At 41.9% G+C, this 21221-nt stretch overlaps 3 protein-coding genes across 7 annotated transcripts in view; 1 reads left to right on the top strand and 2 right to left on the bottom strand.

Moving 5' to 3' along the window:
• LOC105667583 (dual 3',5'-cyclic-AMP and -GMP phosphodiesterase 11-like) overlaps positions 1–19580 on the top strand; it is a 26554-nt gene extending 6974 nt beyond the window's left edge. The window contains exons 2-17 of one of the 5 annotated variants that reach the window (XR_001099949.2): positions 199–303; positions 12761–13052; positions 13389–13767; positions 13828–14202; positions 14526–14774; positions 14849–14959; positions 15042–15139; positions 15224–15287; positions 15373–15608; positions 15679–15778; positions 15856–16110; positions 16184–16293; positions 16402–16804; positions 16893–16976; positions 17057–17409; positions 17804–19580. Coding sequence is in view for 4 of the 5 variants with exons in the window: in XM_012359432.2 (XP_012214855.1) it covers positions 199–303; positions 12761–13052; positions 13389–13767; positions 13828–14202; positions 14526–14774; positions 14849–14959; positions 15042–15139; positions 15224–15287; positions 15373–15608; positions 15679–15778; positions 15856–16110; positions 16184–16293; positions 16402–16804; positions 16893–16976; positions 17057–17233 (3038 nt within the window). In the remaining variant the exon portion in view is untranslated. Of the gene's footprint in view, positions 1–198; positions 304–2556; positions 4897–5701; positions 7029–12760; positions 13053–13388; positions 13768–13827; positions 14203–14525; positions 14775–14848; positions 14960–15041; positions 15140–15223; positions 15288–15372; positions 15609–15678; positions 15779–15855; positions 16111–16183; positions 16294–16401; positions 16805–16892; positions 16977–17056 lie in introns of those variants that run through there. The other 4 variants (XM_012359432.2, XM_012359433.2, XM_067358769.1 and 1 more) reach the window with 4 other exon arrangements.
• Positions 1–21221, bottom strand: part of kel (kelch protein) — a 34386-nt gene that overhangs the window by 10367 nt on the left and 2798 nt on the right. The window contains exon 2 of the mRNA XM_012359457.2: positions 12036–12281. The gene's annotated coding sequence lies outside the window, so the exon portion shown is untranslated. The remainder of the gene's footprint in view (positions 1–12035; positions 12282–21221) is intronic.
• LOC105667598 (PDZ and LIM domain protein 2) lies at positions 19383–21221 on the bottom strand. The gene is made up of 3 exons (XM_067358784.1): positions 20770–21221; positions 20454–20592; positions 19383–20256 (listed from the first exon to the last, which is right to left on the bottom strand). Exons 1-3 carry the CDS (start codon positions 20949–20951, stop codon positions 20077–20079), a joined length of 501 nt encoding a protein of 166 aa, XP_067214885.1. The 5' UTR covers positions 20952–21221; the 3' UTR covers positions 19383–20076.

Raw genomic sequence — 21221 nt, 5'->3', positions numbered from 1 at the left:
CCTCTAACATATTTGTTATGCAGCTCATTCTATCTTCCATAACTGTACAAATCAATTTAGCGTGTAATTTTGCTGAGAACATAACAAATGTCATTCGGCATTGCTTTCTGTCTGATTTTTTCCCCTTGGATTTATATTAGCAAAAATAAAAGTACGAATGTTCTGAATTTGTTTTAAAAAGTTTCGGGTGATTTGCAGGTTCGCGGAACGCAGTCAAGCTGGCTGCCTCCGGCGGTACTCCCGCCGCTGCCATCGCCGCATCCGCGCATCCTCCCGTACTTTGGAGCTCCCGCAGGAAACCGGGTAAGTTCTTTACTTCTTTGACATTTGCTCCCGGCGATTTCCAACCGATATCGCTTCTTCCCGATCCCGTCAACAAACGGCATGTTATAATAATTGAAAAGAAAATGGAGAACTTAAAAAGTCGCTTTTAATTAATTCTAAAAATACATGATACGCAATTAAGAATTGATACACGGAAAGAATATTTTTGCTGAAAGATCTAAAAATTGTACCAGATACAGATATGAAAATAAATTTCGTTGGACTATCAAAATTTACCAATAGAGCACTCGATCTTTTTCATATCGTAAAAAGTTTTGACGACCCATCAATCAAAATCGAGTGCTTGATAAATTTCGAATTTCCAACAAAATTTATTTTTAGATCTGTATCTGGCACAATTTTCAGATCTTTCAGCAAAAGTGTTTCTTTCCGTGTACGTATAATAATTTGAAGAATTTAGAAGTGAAAAGTAAAAAGTTGATGGTTATCTTGAAAAGCTATCATTTGGAGAATCATAATCAAATCGCCAAATCGGTTCAAGTTTCGCACGCGTGCCGATCTCCGCGAGCCTTTCATAATATCGTTTTAACAAAGCTTGGAATGTTGCGATATTATTTAACGGATTGCTACGTATTTTTATTTTCTTCCTCACCACGTATTTTTTTCATGCTGCTCAAAACAGACTAAAGTTGCGAACTGTACACGTTACGTATGGTATACTGGTACACGTGTAATGTAAACGTGCGCAGTGTACAAACGCAGATCATGGAATTAACCTGGAGGTCAATTTCAGTGCGACGAGCTAATTCGATACGAGTCACATGCTCGTTTGACCCAGACTTATTGACCCAGCACGCCTAAGCTTGAATCTTCATCGCAGCTTTTTCTTTCTCTGTTTCTCTTACTTTCTGTGACAAATAACGCAGTAACACCGCATAAGCTTCCTCATTCGTTTCATTAATGCTTCCGACAAATCTCCGCCTGCTTAGTTAACGTTTTAATCATTTCGAAAAAGCTATTTTCGACGTCTGAGCGAATCCGATTTATCTCACGATTACTCTCGCAATAGGCAGCGCGTCTTAGCGCGGAGCGGAAAGTGCTCGAACGGATACATCAATTAGGATGCGGCTAATTTACGAAGGTTGCGGCCTTCCGCTCTCGCAAAGTCTGACGTTTCACGTCTCTCAGGCTGAGTTAAAGACGGAGAGAACGAAAGATGAAGGAAATGTTCGAAAACATTACCTCTCGTCAACGTAGGCATAGACAGCATAATGGATTGTCATTGGCATTGGCGAGCGTATCAATGTCGAGGACGGCATAAACTTGGATAACGACAAACGCTGTATCATCTAAAAAATCGGTTAAGATCACAGCGATATATTACGTTACCGATGTTATCGCATTATTTCCAAAACTGATATCATGTACATATCGCGATAGGATTTTCTTACGTTAGAATGTATGTCAAAATTTCAATTAATAAATTATCAGAAATGAATAGAAAAGATAAAAAAAGAAACAATTAAAATAGCTAACTCGAATCAGATTGCAATAAGTGCATAAATATTTATGTTGAATTTTATTATTAAGCGAATAATCGGAAGAATTGCGAACAAACTATTTCTAAAAATCGAAAGCAGCAAAAGGAAAATTTATTGAAAAATTAGCATGATTAAGCATTTTAATTTATAATTCTCATAAGTTGTGCGATTAGTTATCGCCGAATTAGAAATTTATTCCACGATATAAAAAGGAGGAATTTACAGCGTGATAATACGAATGTGAAGATAAATTCCTTAGCGAATTTCAAAGCGGTTAGAGAGTCTCGACCGTTGCCTCTCGCGAGGCAACCGTCGCAAAATGTATCATCCGTGAAGAGAAATCCGTCTGTGTCGTGAGCTGTGCAGCCAATGCTGTATAGCGATTCCGTTATAACAGCTTGCTCGAAGCGAGTGTTCGAAGTGCGAAAAAATATTGAATCGGCTCGCGATGATTAGTTAAATATTATCTTTCTGAGAGTCGCTGCGCGTGTTAAGAAACTCGACAGTTTTCAGCAATTTTTATTCTATTCGTTTGACCAACTATCAAATGACAGTATACGATCGATTAATGCGAGAAAAGAAAAAGAGAGAAATAATTTATTTCGACACGTAATGCGAGAAAAAATTTGCATGATTTCTTATTTCTGATAATTCGATATCGCCGCAGCGAGGGAATCAGAAACCGCGTATAAGTTTTGCATGAAAAATTCTCGTAGTTTTGTCGACGGTCCTTTGTCCTTAATGCTGACGTTAAACTACCAAGTGGTGTTATCTCGATATACTGTGCGATACCACGAATGCTACCTCATCAGTTGCATAATCCGACGCGAGACGATGCATCAGTACGTCGCAGCACGGCGCAGCGTACACGTGCTTACGCGTCCACACGTAACGGAGTAAAATAGAAAGATCTTTTTTGAAGAAAGAAGAAAAAGCATGAATATTCACGTTCAATTCTCATTGTCTCGACGGCGAAGCTGATTTTTTTACTCTTCTTACGTTGCTCTTATTCATTTACATTGTGAACAATCACAATTCAGCGTCATGACTATGAATTTTAAGCTTTCCGATTAGTCACGCGAGCAATTGCATAGGAAAAGAATTTATCTATGAAAAAAATATGCACGACTTTTTTTTCACTTCTGACGTACTCCAATATGGTCGCAATGAGCGATCGGAAACTTTAAGAGCGGAATGCGATTCACAACGAGTGCGTGCGCTATCCCAAGTCCATGACGTCTTAGATAAATTTATCCATATTTTTATTCCGACTTCCGAGTAGAATGGACGAGCAAGACGATTACTTAGTGTATAACGAGATCTGGCTGGCACGGATGCTTCTTCAGTCCCCTTTCTTTTTTTTCTCTTTGTCCGCTTTCCTCCCTCCTTCTATCTGATGACGCGTGCACGGGTACACGCGTTCGTACACGCGCGTAGTTATCGCACGAATGTGACGATGCAAGCGTATTATACGCGGTTGGTAATGGAACGAGATAAACAATATTTATCTGGGCTCGCAATCGACAAAACTTTTTGCTACGTGTATAACTTGTTTGTCAAGTGTTGCACGCATGTGTGCGTGGTGAATTTCGGTTCGTCATTCGTATCGTGTTACACACTGTTGATACCCCGCTCTCTTTTTCTTTTTTTTTTCATTCGGTCATACGTGCTCCGTAAAAAAAAAAAAGCTTCTCGCCCCCCGTTGAATTTCGGTTTACGGCCGTTAATTAGATTTGCACTGAAAATAGGCGTGCAGAGTGATGTTAATCGGAATTAGAAACTTTGCGTGTCTCCTTCTTTCTCTCTTCCCCTTCTCTTCTGGTTCGAAGCGTCGCATCGCGTCGCACCACACCACGACTGGACTGAACTCGACTCTACTCGACCGAGCTCTTAACAGTAGCAGCTAAACTTGCGTGTAGAACGCCACGCGCATTCTCCGTGCATCGCGCGAACGTCTCTCGCAACTGAGAACGGCGGATTTTGCGCATCACTGTGATTCGTCGTTTTACGGTCCGTTTCAAAGTGTGATTTTCCCGAAAAAAAAAGAAAGCAATTGTGCGCAAATAAAATGATAAGGAAATGCTAACGTAATTTCTACAAAGGTGCGAGATAGAAGTTGGCGGAGAGCGTTTGTGCTCCAAATTGAAAAAAAAAATAAATAAATAAATAAAGTGTTTTAGTAAAGCTTCGAATCTCACAATGCTGAACTCTGATCGCTGAATCAACGGAGCCAGACAACGTAATGGAATTGCAAATTTTACAATAGTGCTTGTGATCGCGTGAAATCTATTCTCGAAGCGATCGCGAACGGTGTGAAAAAAGACTGTCTCGAAAAGTGAATGCAACGAAGCAGTTTCTTCCTGGTTTTTCGCGTATCTCTCGTTGCAAGCGAGTCGAGTGACTCGTGTACGAAGCGCTTGCGCGCGTGAACGTGCGATAAGACGTGACCGAGGCGGATTGTGATCAGTTTCGAGGGCGAGACCAGTGAATTCGCCGCTCACGATTGGCGGAGATTGTTTTTTTTAAACCGATCCGGCCGACAGCTATTTTTTTTCGGTTTCGACGCTCGCTCCGGAGGCCACGTGGGTGTTATCGAAGAGAATTCGCCCCGAGAGGTCGTATGTGGGAGCGATTACGCGAACGAGTTCATTCATCGTGCGGATTCTAGCCCGCCGGAAGTGACGACGTGCGACGACTTCCTCGCTGTAGTGGTAGCGTGCGCGCACGGTGCCAATCGAATGCATTGTGTACATACACGCACGCAAACACGCGCGTATTGACCTAGAGGAAGCGAAAAGAGAAGAAAGAGAGGATGTCGACTCGCCGCCGGGCGACCACGACCGCGTCGTGCGGCGAGATGCAGCGTCCTGTTGTCGGTCGACGGTCAGTGGCTCTTTGAAGGTTTCGCCTTATCGATGATGGACAGAATCGGACAGGTCGAGCGGGGGGCTGTTCGAGGCAAAGTCGAGTGGTCGAGCTTTATGTCGTTATTGCTTTTCATCCGGGCGATTCGCCACGGCCGGCACGATTATGCAGCTGAAGAAAGCGATGCTTAAGATATTTGATCAATGTAAGTCCCGAAATTTTTCCTACGCAATTTACGCTGCGCATTTACGGCGATCTTTTTTTCGTCCATGTATTTCGATCCCCCTATATCCGTCGTTAATTTCTTCGCATGTGCAAAATAGCTTGAAAGTCGCACCGCTCGAGCTATAAGCGAGCTACGAGCGTCAGCAGCAGCAGGGCCAACGGCTGCATGCATGCGTGCATACGTGCGTGCGTGCGTGCGTGCGTGCGTGCGTGCGTGCGTCGTGCGTGCATGCATGCGTGCGTTCCTTGTCCATCTGTATGCGCAACACGATGGGACGTGTGTGCATTATGCAGCAACGTGATTCCGCCGTGCGCAGCATGGGCCCCATTTAAAGGCCCCTCGATCGTAATAGCGTAATAGCAGGGCGCAGGTCAGATTTAACTGTAAGACAATGTGAAAACCTATAACCTTCGGCCGTGCATGATAACTTCGCATTCGTGTAGCATCGTCGAAAGAAATCGTTTTGCAAATACACGATTCGTCAATCTTTGCGTCGGTGATATTGCGCGAAATGTAGCGAGAAAATTTCAATTCCAAGAACTATTGCTAAAATAATATTTTCTATGAAATTTTCGATGTTAAAAAGACATAATTGTTACATTTATTAATTTTTCAAATATGTTAAATAGCTCTGTCATTTGATACGAGCTGTGTTTTAAACATTTTATGTATCGCTATTTAGCTGCATGCATTTGTGTAATGTTGCATTTATGTAAAAGCGGAAAAATTATTTGCGTTTTTCCGAAAATTGAGTTTAATAGAAATATGCCTTTTTAACATAAAATGATTTATATACATATATTTATGCACATATATAATGTGTCATTTGCGAAGATCAGCGGCGCTAGCGCAGCTGTTTTCATTTCTCGTTATCGCTTTTGACGATTCACTGATATCTTTTTAACGTAAACTAGACGCTAAGCTACATATGCTCGCTCGCGGAGGAAAACGAACGATGCTTGCGATCGTCATCGCGCCTAAAATAAAAATTGGCGATCGGAGAGAAACGAGACAAGCAGAAATCTACGCCAAAAGTGCACGTCTTGTGATCAAATAGACATAGGATGCCGCAAGTAGTTGGGTAATACGCTCGTTTCACTTCTGATTCTTGATCGATGCTAATGCCACGATAAGATTTACAGTTAACGATAAGCCTTATCTCAGACAAGAGAGGAAGGAGGGAGCTTTGAATTTAAAGCGGAATTTCCATCGCGCGGAGATACGCACACTTGCGTTTCAATTCGCGATATCGCGTTTTTCGATGAATTTATTTATTTACGCATTTAACAAATAATTGTATCGATAACTCCTGTTATCTAAAACAGTGACAACAATGGTTAACTCGTACCGTCGATGACCAAATCTTATCGCGCTATTGCATCATATGTTTTCACACAATAGAAACAAATAAAAGCGAACAGATGCGGGGATCTGATCGCTAATTATAAGCGTAAGAAAAAATTTATAAAGATTTATATCGGATGAAAAGCGTTCTATATACGTCGCTATTATTTCCGTCCTATAATTATGTTTGATCCAATTTCGAAATAGATTTCGCGAGACAACAATTTTTTATGCAACAGTTAAAACGATGCTGCGCGAGAGGAGAACAGTCGATGACTCTACGATGTTTCTGTTTTTGTTCAATGCACAGTTAATCGATTGCGAGACCTAGGCGCATTCTTCATGGTCGCGAGTGTGATTTGCCTATACCAATTGCAGTGACAATCGTGCAAGACGAGCAACGATGACGCGTATTTGCATTGGCCAAGGTAACTACCGCTATTTTGTTGCGTAACTTGGTAGATTACAAGAAGCGCCAGGTTCTTCGTGCGATTTTATATGATTTTCGTACAGTTTTCCTCCGAGTTTTCCTCGAGAAGCTCCGCAGGAGCGCGTTGTTATTACATTTTTTTTTCTTCGATCTGAATGAATCCTGTCGCAAATAATTACCGCACTCGTGTAACTCTGCAAATCTCAATCTTTCCTCTTGATGACATATAAGCAATTTGGCGCGATAAGGCAAGTTTTTCGTACGGCAAAACGCTGGGAGATGAGAAAAAAAGTGTAACATGGCGAAGAAAGTGTAGCATGGCTACGCTAGACACTAGGTAAAGATATGTATATCGTTCCGTGTGTGGGTTACGGCTTGTGTGTGCGACGATGATACAACGCGCGCTCACACGTGTTGGTTGGAGTTTAATATAGCTGCGTGTCTCGCCGCCTTGCATCGTCTCGCGTTTACCTCTACGTATGCCGAAAGTGGAGCTCTCACGGCGAGGCTTCCTTCTCTCTCATTGAATAAATGTTAGCCGTGAAAAAAAAAAAATGATACATACGTCTTTCGATCGGTTTGGTCTCTTCGAGCTTTGGCGCTAAATTGTTGATTAGAATTGTGTACATCAAGCTTATTAATATTCGATTATTTTGCTGGAGAATGTTTCAAGCAAGGTCGTTATTTATTTTTAAATCGCACACGATGGTCTGAATATAGACATGGAGTAGCTTTGTATTTTTATACGACGTAGTTTCAAAACATTCTCGGAATCAATTTATTCTTGCGGAAGACAAATTGTAATTTTGAAGCCTTAAGCTACTTTTCCCTCAAAATCTTCCTTGATACGATCGCACGTCGGGAAACTGTAAAGCCTGGAAGCATTCTTGGTAGCTACTTTGCGTAAGCTTTTCGGATTCGTTGTATTCCGAATGATGTTAACAGCGTCACAAAAGTATCTTCGTTGCTGATTCGACGATGATCGGTCGGGAGAATAAGTTAAAATTTTCGTTCCTTGGCCTAACGCCAGGTCAAGAGATTCCGAAAATGACTCGATGAAATTGATCCCACGTGCATTGCGACTCTGTGTGAAGCGGAAGTTAGGATACTAGATCTAGAATACTAATCGACGGTGAATGGAAATTTTATCGCGGCGTGCATCAGTTGCTTGACTCTTCGTAAGGTCAATGTTTTCGTATCGTACCGTGGAATCTTATTACGTCTTAAAACACGCCGGCAGTGAGCCGAGCCGTAAAATGCACTGGAAATATCTCGTCCAGATTATCCTTGATACGTTTTCGGAATTCGAAGTACGTGGGCAGTTGCGATCGCTAACCGCCTACGCGGAGGTAGCTGCATTAACTGCACTCGCGAGCGAACTACTGATTTCGCGGTTTACTGATGATACGTCAGAGATGCTGCCGAGATCGAGTAAAACGAAGAAACTGCGAAGTGAAATGATGATCGCGAATTGATTTGTGCGGATTTGAAAGAACCAAACAAAAACAAAAAAAAAAAAAAAACGGTAACATTGAACTTGACGGTATCGCTGATCGAGTGCGCGGGACTTGGCGTGGCCGGAGGGGCGGGGAGGGGAGAGGAGAGTCTGATGCTGTCAGAAAACGAAGAACCGGCGACCGGTCTGAGAGCAGGTTTCAGTGGCCTCTTGGTGTACATTCGAACGCGAACGCGAACGCGGGGGGCCTCCGACGGAGACGCGCAGAGGGATCGACGCCCGGCCGAAAGACGATAAATCCTTTTTTCGCCTCATCGTCCTTCCACCGTTCGAGTCCTTCGACCTTGCCTCGATCGCGGTTACACGGACCGGACACGTGATTCTAACTTGCTTCCCGTTCTCACGAAACTTTGGTTCGCGCGATCGTTTGCGTCATCAATCCTGAGAACTAATAACAAATATAGTTCTGCTTAATCTCTGCTTCACCTCTCCAAGAGAAGCGATTAAAACATCGATTGGTACAAGCGATGAGAAATCTTCCGACAACATCCCGTCACCGACCTTTTATTTCCCAATCTCTGCTGTACGTAAATCTCAAATACTGAATTCATGACTCAATTTTCGCGGTGATTTCTCTTACTTTTCTGAAAATATGCAGAGCAAAAGTTGTTTCTCGCCATGCGGGACGCGATGCTCCAGATGTCGTTTCCGGGGCTTGAAAAACTGGTTCAAGGTGACACAAATCGGAGATTTATTCGCGAAAAATTGAATCTGTAAGACCGATTGATCTTCGCGATTAATTAATCTATTACAAATCACTTTAGATTCATATCCAACATTTACTATCCGTAAAATCTTGAAAAGTACGAGATTAGCTCCGACTAGCAAGTGATACACAACGCGACGCGACGTTATTTCCCGTACATCGCGCAAACTCGCGTATTTGTAGTCTAATTTTTGGAAAAATCATACAGACGTAACGAAGAATGATCGGACGGCTGATCGGTCAGCGACTGGTCGAGCAAAAGTGAGACAAGCCGCATTGGTGGCAAGCAGATAGGTCAGCTTGGCGCCATCGGGCCGCGGTGAGGCGCGTGAAGGCCGCTTGGTCGGTTCTCGGCTTCCCGACGCTCGCACACCGTTCGTTACTATCGTGTAAAACACCAGCGTACGCTGCGACACGTTGTTCGCCTTTGTAACTTTGTCATTCGTATTGATACACGTACGCTTTGTCACGTGAGAGCGTCATTTGCATATCTGAAAAAGTTATGCATTTGTCTAGCAAATTTTTTTATTGTTATCGAATGTGACAATAGTCGAAAATAAGCTGAAGTTAAATTGAAAATATTTATACTCGTATTTTGCTACTTGGTCTTCGCAATGCGAATAAGATCGAAAATGTATGGTCGGTCACGAAGAGAAAGGAAAGTACGTGTTCACGCATCGAAGCAGTGCTCTCATCAAATTTGAGCGATAAAAGTAAAATAGTTTAACTCTTTCTTAAATATTAGTGAGAGAAAATATTTGCGAATATCTTCAGGTAGACGAACGGTATCGTTATCGGGCCGTAATTTGTGCCGCATAGACAATTTAATCGAATTTTACGGTGCGCATAGTTATCAAGCCTAGGTAAGCTTTAATTTCAGTTGTTTGGTTTCCGCTATCTATTGTCGCAGTAACGTTTATCACCGACAAAGCAATGACGTCCATGAGAACTCGTTAAACTTAAAGGTTATTCAGCGTGGCTGATACTATATGTATGAATACGCAACGAAAAGGCATTACCGAAAAGACAAAAGGAACATTCATTATACTCGTATGGAAGTTGAACAAAATCTAGTGATAATATCTCTTTTGTTTCTTTCCAATCTGCTGTTGATCGCTTTATAATCTGCTTATTATAGAAGTGAGAGACACTTTATATGATAAGTTGTAAGATGTACTTCGCGCTCGCGTACACCGTCCTTTCCCTCTAATTTATTTAAACTATTAATATTCAATGCGCATCTTGGAATCAGAAAGCTTGAACAGGCGCCGCGGAAGTATTTTTCATCTGAGGGGGCAAAATTTATAAAGGGGATACATAATACATTCATGATATGTATATGTATATGTATGTAACTCCATTCAAACACCAAATAATAGGCCACTTAGTGGGTAGTATAAATGTGCGAAAAATATGCACAGATTTATTGTTTTAATTAACTCAATGCGCTTAATTTTCTTCGTTATATAGTGCACTTCAATTGAACGAGTAAATAATCAAAGGAAAAAGAAAGAAGAAAAAAGAAAAGAAAAATAACTCATTTTTCCACCTTTGATGTAAATATTTGATACTCAAATATTTTTTATTGTTATCGTATTGATACTCAAATATTTTCGGTCATGAAATACCTGAAAAAAACAAAAATTTCAGGGAAGGAAGCGTAGCCCCTGAATTATCTCTAGGTGGGCGGTCGCCCCCTCTGCCTCCCCACCGGTTCCACGGCGCCTGGCGCAAACTGTTTGAAATTTTCAGTGATATTGGAAAGGGAGAAAAAGGTGCGAGAGAAAGAAGGGAAAAGAAAATACGGAAGAAATGCTAGAACATCGTTCATATACATCACGCTATTTTTCTGCGTATCGTAAAGCATCGTCAATCGAGCATGGATTTCCAGTTCACTGGAGGCTAAATTTTTCTAACGGGGAGATCCCGCGTAAAATAACATTCGCGTAGAAAATTGTATCGATTTAATCCATGTAGCAGAGAATCTTTCGATTACTTGCAGCAACAATTTTTCTATGTAGTGCGAAATATAACGAAGCTTAAAAAGAAAACTAAAGAGATAGAAGCGTTCCGTATTTGACAGTATAAACGGGACGATAAAATTGATTTTTCTTCGTAAAAAAAAAAACAAGACTGCTGCAGTAGAACTAGATTTCGACTTATTACTTCGCGTGGCATAGTCTTTCCGGTTGCATCACCAATTATAGGACCTCGTCGAAAAAGTTAATATTCCGCATGATTACTCTGCTGTAACCGGTTATCGCGGCGACGTTTGTAAGTATAGTCAGCGGCAAAAAGATTGCGACTTTTTTTTTCATAGATATTGAAACGCGCCAAATTCGCAAAATCCTCCTCGCGATTTTTGGTGCGCAGCCAAACGCGCGATGCACCAAAAGTCGCAAGGACGCTCTCACGATTTTGGCACGCTTCGAAACTGGTGCAGGAAAAAAAAGTGTGACAACCTTTTTGCAGTCGACTATACGACATCAGCCCGTAGTTCGTAATCGACGGATTGAATGAGCAGGACCAATGCGATGCGCGGCAACTCATCCGTGAAGAGAATGCGCGCTCGTCTCGTAGGAAATTTACCCGGTAATCCATCTCGTGTTTTTCCACAGATTTCGTTTACATTTGGTCTCTGTCGGTCGGTTCCAGTAACGAGCTCTCGATTTTCCCCTACAGATCTTGACAGATATCCCACAATCCATTTTAAACTCGTGTTATTGAAAAATAAACACGAGATATTTTATATTTTATAAGGATATTCTCAGAATAGAGAAAAATATATAAGAAAAATGTCTATATTTATTCAGGTGTATGTAGGACGAATTATACGACGATCAGATTTGTTCCCCCAAAGCAAGTAATGCGTTTTGTTTTTATACATCATCGGAAATAACCGAGATATTTAAAATAGTCGTGATAAGAGCTACTTTATATCAAATTACCCAGTCGATGACTGAGTGGAAAATCCCAGCGAGGAGAGAAATTTTGCCGCAGTCAGAATAGAGATATACGATGATAAAATCTGCACAAAAGTCAGCGATATAAACGCATGGCGCGCGCGCGAATAAAATATGAATCTTATACTTTGGACGACGTACGTGTTCGCCATTACCCACCTTTACATGGAGTCGAGTGTGGAGCGGGGAAGCGCGAGGCAGCGCAGCGGTGACGTTATGTGGTTTTCCTTTGATGTGCAATATCCGCTCGCAGCCATACGCGGTGTCTCGGCTGTCGTGTGCGCGATGCGTGCTTGACGGAATCGCTACATCGAGAGATTATGTGCGACTAAACCGCTGAATGCTTCAAATTATGTTTAACAAAGACGCCGTCTTTTTCTTTTTACACTCTGCACATCCGTTCGGCTGAAAGACATAAAACATGACTATAAGACTCTTTGTACAGTTAGTATCCCATTTTTAGAGTTTCGTTACAATCGATCGAGTTTCCTGGCTTTCTCCCAGAGAGTTCTACAGCTCTTGATACGTTAAGAATTCCAATAATTAAATGTGTAATATTTTTATTGATTTACTGAGGCCGTTTTTTTTCATTTAATCAAGATTGATTTGAATTCCTATATCTTTAGATAAACTTTTTAAAATGCTATTTGGAATTGTCTGAGAAAAAAAAATTTAACTCTTGAAAACAAAAAAACTTTCATTTCACATTTTGCTCACAAATGCTCATTTTTGTACATTTAATCGGCAAAATTCTTTTTGAAATTAAAAACTGTAAAACTCTTTTTGTAAAAATTAAAGTTCCATTAATTATATCAAAGTTTTTGACACAGCTGTGTTGTTGTAAATATAAATTTTTTAACTAATACAAAACGAAATATATATAGGCCTGCACTTGCGGAGCATCGAGGAGCCGAGGATGACGGCGGAGACGGCGGCTCCTTGTGTACAAGGAGTACAAGGAGCACAGAGTGGTATAGCGAGCCAGAGCATGTTGCAACAGGTGCAGGATGGAAATGGTGGCGGCGGCGGCGGCGGCGGCGGCGGCGGCGGCGGCGGCGGTAGCGGCGGCGCTTATTATTCCTCGACGTCGACTTCAACGATATACGATCCGGAATACTCTCGTATGGAATCTTGGCTCGACGAACATCCTGACTTCGTCAACGATTACTTTTTAAGGTATCGCACCGAGAATTGACGATGGGATAAATTTGCGCGATGTGTGGAATTTATTGTTTTGTCTGAACATATTGAATCTTCAATTAGCATCTTGAAAAATGCTTTTGTTAAATATTTGAATGGCAAGAATTTGCTAATTAAATTACCTCCCTGTATACATTATCGAATCTCTATATCTTTCTTCTCTTTTTTTCTGCATCTCTTGCACTGTTGTGCTCTTTTTCTATTATCTCACAATATTTTTCGAACTTTTCTAATAAAACATTTCATTTCTCAGGGAAGTGTTCCCAACATAGAATAAACTTATTACTTGTTTTTTACTTTTCCGGTTGTCAGGAAGGTGACACGGCAAACCGTGGACATGTGGTTAGTGTCACACGCGACGCCGACTTCGTCGTCCAGCAGCTGCGTAGAGCTTTCAAGCCCGACCCATGCTGCGGCTGGCAACTCGACCTCCGGTCGAGGTGGTGCCGGTGGCTCAGGAGCAACGACACCCGTACGCAAGATTTCGGCGCACGAGTTTGAGCGAGGGGGTCTTCTTAAGCCGATCGTCAACACAATCGACGGCACGCCGACCTTCTTGAGCGTATCGCCAGGAGACACGGGTCAGCCGGGCGGACCACAAGCCACAGGGCCCGGTAACTCGAATCGAACTCAAAGACGATCGAGACACGAACTGAGGCATCTCGACGAGAAGGATCTTATCTTTGAGTTGGTAAGTTCTTCGATAAAATGTGCACTTGAACCTTCATCTCTAAGAGATTTGATCCCGCAGGTGAAAGACATTTGCAACGAGCTGGACGTGAGATCGTTGTGCCACAAAATCCTGCAAAATGTCAGCACGCTTCTTCACGCGGATCGCGGCTCGTTATTTCTCGTCCAGGGGGAGAGAAGCGGCGCAACCACCAATGCATCTCCTTCTCAGGATCACGAGGCCACCGCGGACAATTCCGATAACGGGAATTTGCGACGTAACAATCAATCTTACTCGAGGAGCAGGTGTCTAGTCTCGAAACTTTTCGACGTTTGTTCGAGATCGACGTTGTTGGAAATGGAAAAGAAAGATGAAATCAAGATTCCCTGGGGAACTGGAATTGTCGGATATGTCGCTGAGAGCGGGGAACCCGTTAATATACCGGACGCTTACAAGGTAGGATTTGGAATTTTATCAAACTGCATCCTCGTTTATCCAAGTCTCTCTCTCTTCTATATGATGAGAGCGCGACGTATTTTACACCTGGTCAATTATTAAGCATTCAAAATCCTCAATGAATCATAACATTTGTTCGTATCCGGAACGCGATCATTTCCGACATAAACAAATATGTTCGAATATCTTATCTGGCGCGCGTCTTATCTTTATCTCGATCACCATTAATTCGTGAGAATAATTTGTCTCGTACCTGTCACATCGATGGAATGTAGCAATACGTACAATGTCTACCATATCCATAATGTTAAAAATGCTTTCAGGATTCGAGGTTTAATCGCGAGATTGATGCGTTAACGGGATACCGTACGCGTGCTTTACTGTGTATGCCTATTAAAGATTGCAACGGCGACGTAATCGGAGTGGCGCAGGTGATCAACAAACTCGGCGGCGAAGGACAGTTCACCGCGCAAGATGAAAAGGTTTTCGCCAGTTACTTACAGTTCTGCGGTATCGGTTTGAGAAACGCGCAACTCTACGAGAAGAGTCAATTGGAAGTGAAGAGAAATCAGGTGAGCGCGAATCTCGTTAAATCGACGGAAGCGATGAGATGGAAGATATAATTGTTTCTTGATATTGACGTTAGGTTCTACTGGATTTGGCTAGAATGATTTTCGAAGAGCAGAGCACGATTGAGCATATGGTTTTTAGGATCCTCACGCATACGCAGTCGTTGATTCAATGTCAACGTGTCCAGGTAATCAGCATAAACATTTGCTGCGGAAGCGAAATGCGATTATGCGAGCGAACTCGTGTTACAGTGTTGTGATTGTTTTCAGGTGCTGCTCGTGCATAACGCCTCGAAGTGGAGTTTTTCGCGCGTCTTCGACTTCGAGGCGAACGATCTCACTGGCGAGGATTCCGATTCTCGCACTAGGTGAATCAAGTTTGTAATTACATCCAGCTATTTGTTTTGCAAGCTTATCTTAGAAATCTAACAATTTGTTTTTTTTTTTTCCAGTCCGTTCGAGAGTAGATTTCCTATCAACGTCGGTATCACGGGTCACGTAGCGACAACCGGTGAAGTGAGTACCGCTCGATTAATATGTCCCTTCATCGACACAACCGCGAAAACATTAGCGTCCGAAATGATACAAAAGCGATTTTCAGACTGTCAACATACCGAACGCTTACGAAGATGACAAATTCGATCGTCTAGTAGATGAAGGTACCGGATTTAAGCATCGTACGATACTTTGTATGGCTATCAAGAATTCCTCTGGTCAAATAATTGGTGTTATTCAATTGATCAATAAGTTCGATGACCTGCCTTTCACGAAGAACGATGAAAATTTCGTTGAGGCATTTGCGATATTTTGCGGGATGGGAATCCATAACACGCACATGTAAGTGCAATTGTGTGGCTTCAATCTGTCTCGAATATTCAACTTCTCTTATCGAATCTCTGCTGCGCAGGTATGAGAAGGCTGTGATAGCGATGGCGAAACAAAGTGTGACTTTAGAAGTGCTGAGTTACCATGCCTCGGCGTCGTTGGAGGACGCGCAGAGATTGAGAGTTAGTATTTCCTTTGCAACATATTAAAAGTCGTTATTTTGTAAACTTTTCTAATTATCCGATTTCTTCTTCGGCAGAGTTTAAAAGTTCCGTCGTCGGCGCATCTTCAATTGCACGATTTCAACTTTGACGATATACACATGGAAGACAATGAAACATTGACCGCGTGCCTCAGAATGTTCCTTGATTTGGATTTTGTCAAACGTTTTCACATCGATTACGATGTACTCTGTCGTTGGTTGTTGAGTGTGAAGAAAAACTATCGGAACGTCACGTACCACAATTGGCGACACGCCTTTAACGTGGCTCAAATGATGTTCGCTATTTTAACAGTAAGCTTTTTCTTAAATGTATACGCAATATTGATTATAATTTCCGTAACTATAATCGTTCCTTTGTCCTTAGGCTACCCAATGGTGGAAGATCTTTGGTGAGATCGAATGTCTCGCGCTCATCATCGCTTGCTTGTGTCACGATCTAGATCATCGTGGGACAAATAATTCTTTCCAAATTAAGTGAGCATTATTGTTTACTTTATCCGCTATTACTTTTTAGTAAGTAAATGTATATCGCACGTCTTAAAACGATCGTGCCTGTACGAGTTATTACTTCTTCGTTTCCAGAGCTTCATCGCCGCTTGCGCAATTGTACTCAACCTCAACGATGGAACATCACCATTTCGATCAGTGCTTGATGATTTTGAGCAGCCAAGGCAATCAGATTCTGTCGAATCTTTCGCCGGAGGAATATTCACGCGTGGTGAAGGTTCTCGAAGAAGCGATACTCTCCACTGATCTCGCCGTTTACTTCAGAAAGCGTGGCGCCTTCCTCAATCTAGTACGTGGTGGCTACAACTGGGCGTACAGTGGTGACCGAGAACTCCTGCGCGGTATGCTAATGACAGTCTGCGATCTGGCCGCTATTACGAAACCGTGGGAGATTGAAAAAAGAGTAGCCGAGCTTGTTAGTAGCGAATTTTTCGAGCAGGGCGATATAGAGAGGCGGACGCTCAATATTACGCCTATTGTAAGTACTTCAAATACACGTAATTCGTAAATACAAAAAATATCGAAGGCACTCTTGTACAAACGCGCCTCTGTTTTTCGCATTGTAGGATATTATGAACAGAGAAAAAGAAGATGAACTGCCAAAGATGCAAGTCGGTTTCATCGATTCCATCTGCCTTCCCATCTACGAGGTATGCATAATTTAACAGATTAATCCATTATCTCTAGATCTAATCCATTTTATCTTTGCCGTCTACATTTCTTTCGACAGGCGTTTGCCCATCTGTCGGATAAACTGACGCCGCTCGTTGATGGGGTCAGGGAAAATAAGCGGCACTGGTTGGAAATCGCCGAGACACAGTGTCAAGCGGAGATCTGTACGAACCATGATAGGACGTCGACGTCGGTGTCCGACAACGAGGAGACCAGCGAACAAGCGGACCAATAGTTGTTACATTGATGTCATCGGACATTAGAATTTGAACGCACAAAACGCTACTGCAGCGGCTATCCGCCATGTCAGAAAGAGAAAAATACGGAATATAGTTTATTATCTTTACGGGCCGATACCCGTTTTCCTCATCTCAATTGTCACGGCCTGTGTCCTGCGCGAATACGATTCAGGTAATTCATTTTGCACTACGAGACTTCGTGCTACTTCATTTTCGTCAATTACATTTTCACGGATTCTACAGATCTGCTGATCAGACAGACCAAATATACAACTTTCTCGCGCTGAGTCGTGTATCTTAATCAAAATCTGTAAATTTGATATAAGTTGAAGAAATTTACTAAACATGATCAATCGAATAATCTTGTGAAATATGATGAGAAAGATCTTTATTCTCTCTCTTCTTTTGCTCTATTTTTTCCTCCAATCCTCCTCCTTCTCATTCTCGTCCTTATCCCCGCTTTTTCGTTCGTTTTCCTAAAAACTAAACCGAACTAAATCTCCATATGCTACTATTGTACCTGATTATATTGTACATATATTTACTGTGACAAATTTTCGATGCAGAGAGAGAGAGAATAAAGATGAGGAGAAAGAGGGACTTGATTCTTTAAAATGGAGCTGGCATTTGGGTCGCAATTTTCAACCGATTTTCGAGGTGGATGTCCATTGCCTTTCCTTTACTACTGGCGTCTTAACAACGAGTCGTCAAACGAAAACGTTCCTTAAATGATGCTCTGCTTTAGAAAAGCAATACTACTATAATTCAAGTAACATATAATAGTATTTATTCCCCTGAGTTATTCCCTAAGATCTTTGAAAAAATTCTATCTTTTTAAATATTTTATAATTAAAATTGTGTACTCTTAATCGCGTAATAATTCCAAGATACATAAAACGCAATATACATTTTAAAAATTGAAATTATTGATACATCCCATTTTAATGCTTAATTGGATGGACAATCGTACGTGTTTTTATCCAATATCTTATAAAATAACATAAAAATATACACAAGGAAAAATGTATATAATCTTGTATGTATCGTTCTTGAAACAGACAATCGCATGTCTCGGTTGGCGACTCGTTAAGAATGAAAATCCGTCGAAAGTTACTGTATCCCTAAGTCTGCTCTGAAACTGTATGGTGTGCAATAATTTTCGACGCGATCGGACTCGTCGAAGGACACAACCGTACGAAATAGCGCCTTTTAGATTATGTATTTGTATACCAAAGTGTAAATTTATATATCGAGATCGATCGCACGGTTACGATCAGCCGGTAAAATAGCCGATTTCAATTGATCTGGGACGCGTGCTGATTAATTAACCGCGGGTGAGACGTAGTACCTGCCAGGCCTCTCAGTTTGCTTCGTCTTTTGCTTTTGGGTTTGAAGATATCGTAGATTCCTCGGATCGATCTCGACCCCGAATAGCCGTTTTCGTCTTCGCGTGAAGCTGTTGTGTCGCTAGAAGAATAGACAACGCAAGAGCTATACGTTTTTAGCAACAAAGGATCGTCACTTTCGTCTTCATATTATATTCATAACTCTGAAGTAGCAACAAAGTTTATAGGCGCGGAGGTTCAGAGTTTTTTTCTTTCTCATGCGTTCCACTACATTTTCCTCATTACAATCCTCGCTACGTAATACTTAAAAAAAAAAAATGACATAACATACGTCAAACTTAACATCGCGCTCTTTATAATGAGAGAAACATATGCATATCATTAGATAGTTGCCGGAACGAAATAGCTCTCATATCTAACATCATATCATATGAGCGGAATTGGCACGCGTATGAATGATAGGAACATTTTCACGGTTTTGGCGCAACCGAAGCATTACAGATTTGCCTAGCGCGTATATATTACAGGCTGAGAAGACGAAGACAGTTTAGGCATTTAGTGATCGCACGTGTGATCGTTACTTATAATCATAGCGCGTGACTTCCTATATGTTCCTTTAATCCTGCAATCTTTGAAGTGATCTTTTTTTTTATTTTAATATCCGATTCCAAGCGGTACTTGGTCTCGCGTCGGCCGTAACGTCGACTCGCGGGGGGGTAGGGGGGGGGGGGTAAAGTGATGAAGATGTAACAAGTGTGATAAAGTTTTCTTGTGTGCTTGTAATATTGATGTATGCTCGAGGGGAGAAAGTGAGAGAGAATGGCCATTGTACAGTTATATATATATATATATATATATTTTTTTTTTGTGTAAATTATATCGTGAAATAGCGCACATCTATATCTTACGATAATAACGACGATGACGCGAGTCATATATATTCTGCGAACAATATCTAATATATTAAAACGAGAATAAATTATGTGAATAAAATGTATACTCCGTCGCGTTCCCTGAATTTACCTTCACTTGTCTAATCATAGAATTGATTAAGAGGAAAGGAGTTTATTTAAGGGAGCCATATCTAATCGCGGCTAAAAATGAAGTCCGTTAAGGACGCGGGCACCGCGCCGTGCCTAATCGATAGTTGACAAATTGCATTCGATGACGCGCGTCGATCGGCGACACAATTTCGCAACTTTGTAACTAATAGACTGTGATTGCTGCGACTAATGCGTGCCAGATGCGCGCGCGAAAGGTCGAATCAAGGCAATATAATATCTGCAAATTCGAACACACACGGCTCTCGCTTAAGAGTCGACATCGGCGGGGTTTTTTACAATTTTAGCTTCTTGTTAACAACGTGTCGCGTCTATTGTACCTCAACGGCTTGCCGACTTTTTTTTTTATCTGTGAAGGTTTATTGTCACGCGACATACATGAAAGCTGGTGGAAACTCGCGGGAGAACAAGAGCTATCGACAGGAAGTATCATTATTGTTGTCGCGCGATCTCATGGCTTCGTATGACAGACAGAACGATATTGTTGCCAATACTGACGAGTTTATCAAGGGCTTGCGCGTGTGTGAGTTGACTTATTGGCTCCCCGTTCAGCTTGATGATCACGTCGCCTGCTTGCAGGCCAGCTGTATGGGCTAGGCCTCCGATCGTCACCTTGTTGAACAAGCATTAGCGTGTTTCAGAATAATACGTGAATCCTCTTATCTTTATTCAGAAATAATTATTAGCGCGGAAACATGCTTAATTCTCGTTTGATTCGAGCGAGTATCGATATTGAAAAAGAAAAAAAATTGAAAATAATTCATACTGCTGCTTACTGTTTAAATACGGGGAATATCAACAGATCTTACCCTAACGATAGTTAATGGAAAAGTATAGTCCAAACCTCCGGAGAGCCGAAAGCCCCATGATTGATCGTTACATCGTGAAAGCTTAATGTCGGTGGTGCTTGCCATGGTGGCAATTTTTACACGAGTATAACAGTATTGCCTGAAAATAAGTCAGCGCACGTGCCTTCTGGTTATTCGCAAAACTGTCCATGCTTTTAACAAATGACACAATCACAAGGACTAACGCTCGCTCCTTCGTCATTCAATTTTTCTTTTTCTAATTAAAAAAAAAAAAAAGAAAAAAGAAAACTCATCACTACCTTTTTCCTACACTCACCGCGATAATTCACTCGAATTAATGAAATCGTTCGAATCGACGAAGCGCCGAGCTTTCAATCGGGATCGCTGATCGACTTTCAGTATCTGCATTACAGCGTGTCGCCGTGACGCATTCGAATTTCGTTCGCAGCTAATGAAGCTGCGCCCGCGCTCCGGACCTATTATTTCCAACGAGGGCATGCGCCGAGAGGCGCATCTTGCTTTCGCGCGATTATACGCACCGTACAACCGGAGGAAAACTGAGGAACGATCGTGTCAATTATTTATCGCTAATTGACGTCTCGAATGATGCGCGATTAATGCTCACCGATTGTTCTCTCAACGCTATGACCGATGTGACATCCGGCGGCTTTTCGCGGCACGGTCTTCCGACACACATCAGCGATTAGGATTGCAGCGAGGACGAAGTTTGATTTCGCGAAGGGCGCACGCCCGACTCCCGGTCCCGAC

Source organism: Linepithema humile, chromosome 7 (assembly GCF_040581485.1).
Source record: "Linepithema humile isolate Giens D197 chromosome 7, Lhum_UNIL_v1.0, whole genome shotgun sequence".
NCBI lineage: Eukaryota > Metazoa > Arthropoda > Insecta > Hymenoptera > Formicidae > Linepithema > Linepithema humile.
Note: the sequence above shows the minus strand (reverse complement) of the source record. Positions and strands in the feature narration are given on the sequence as shown.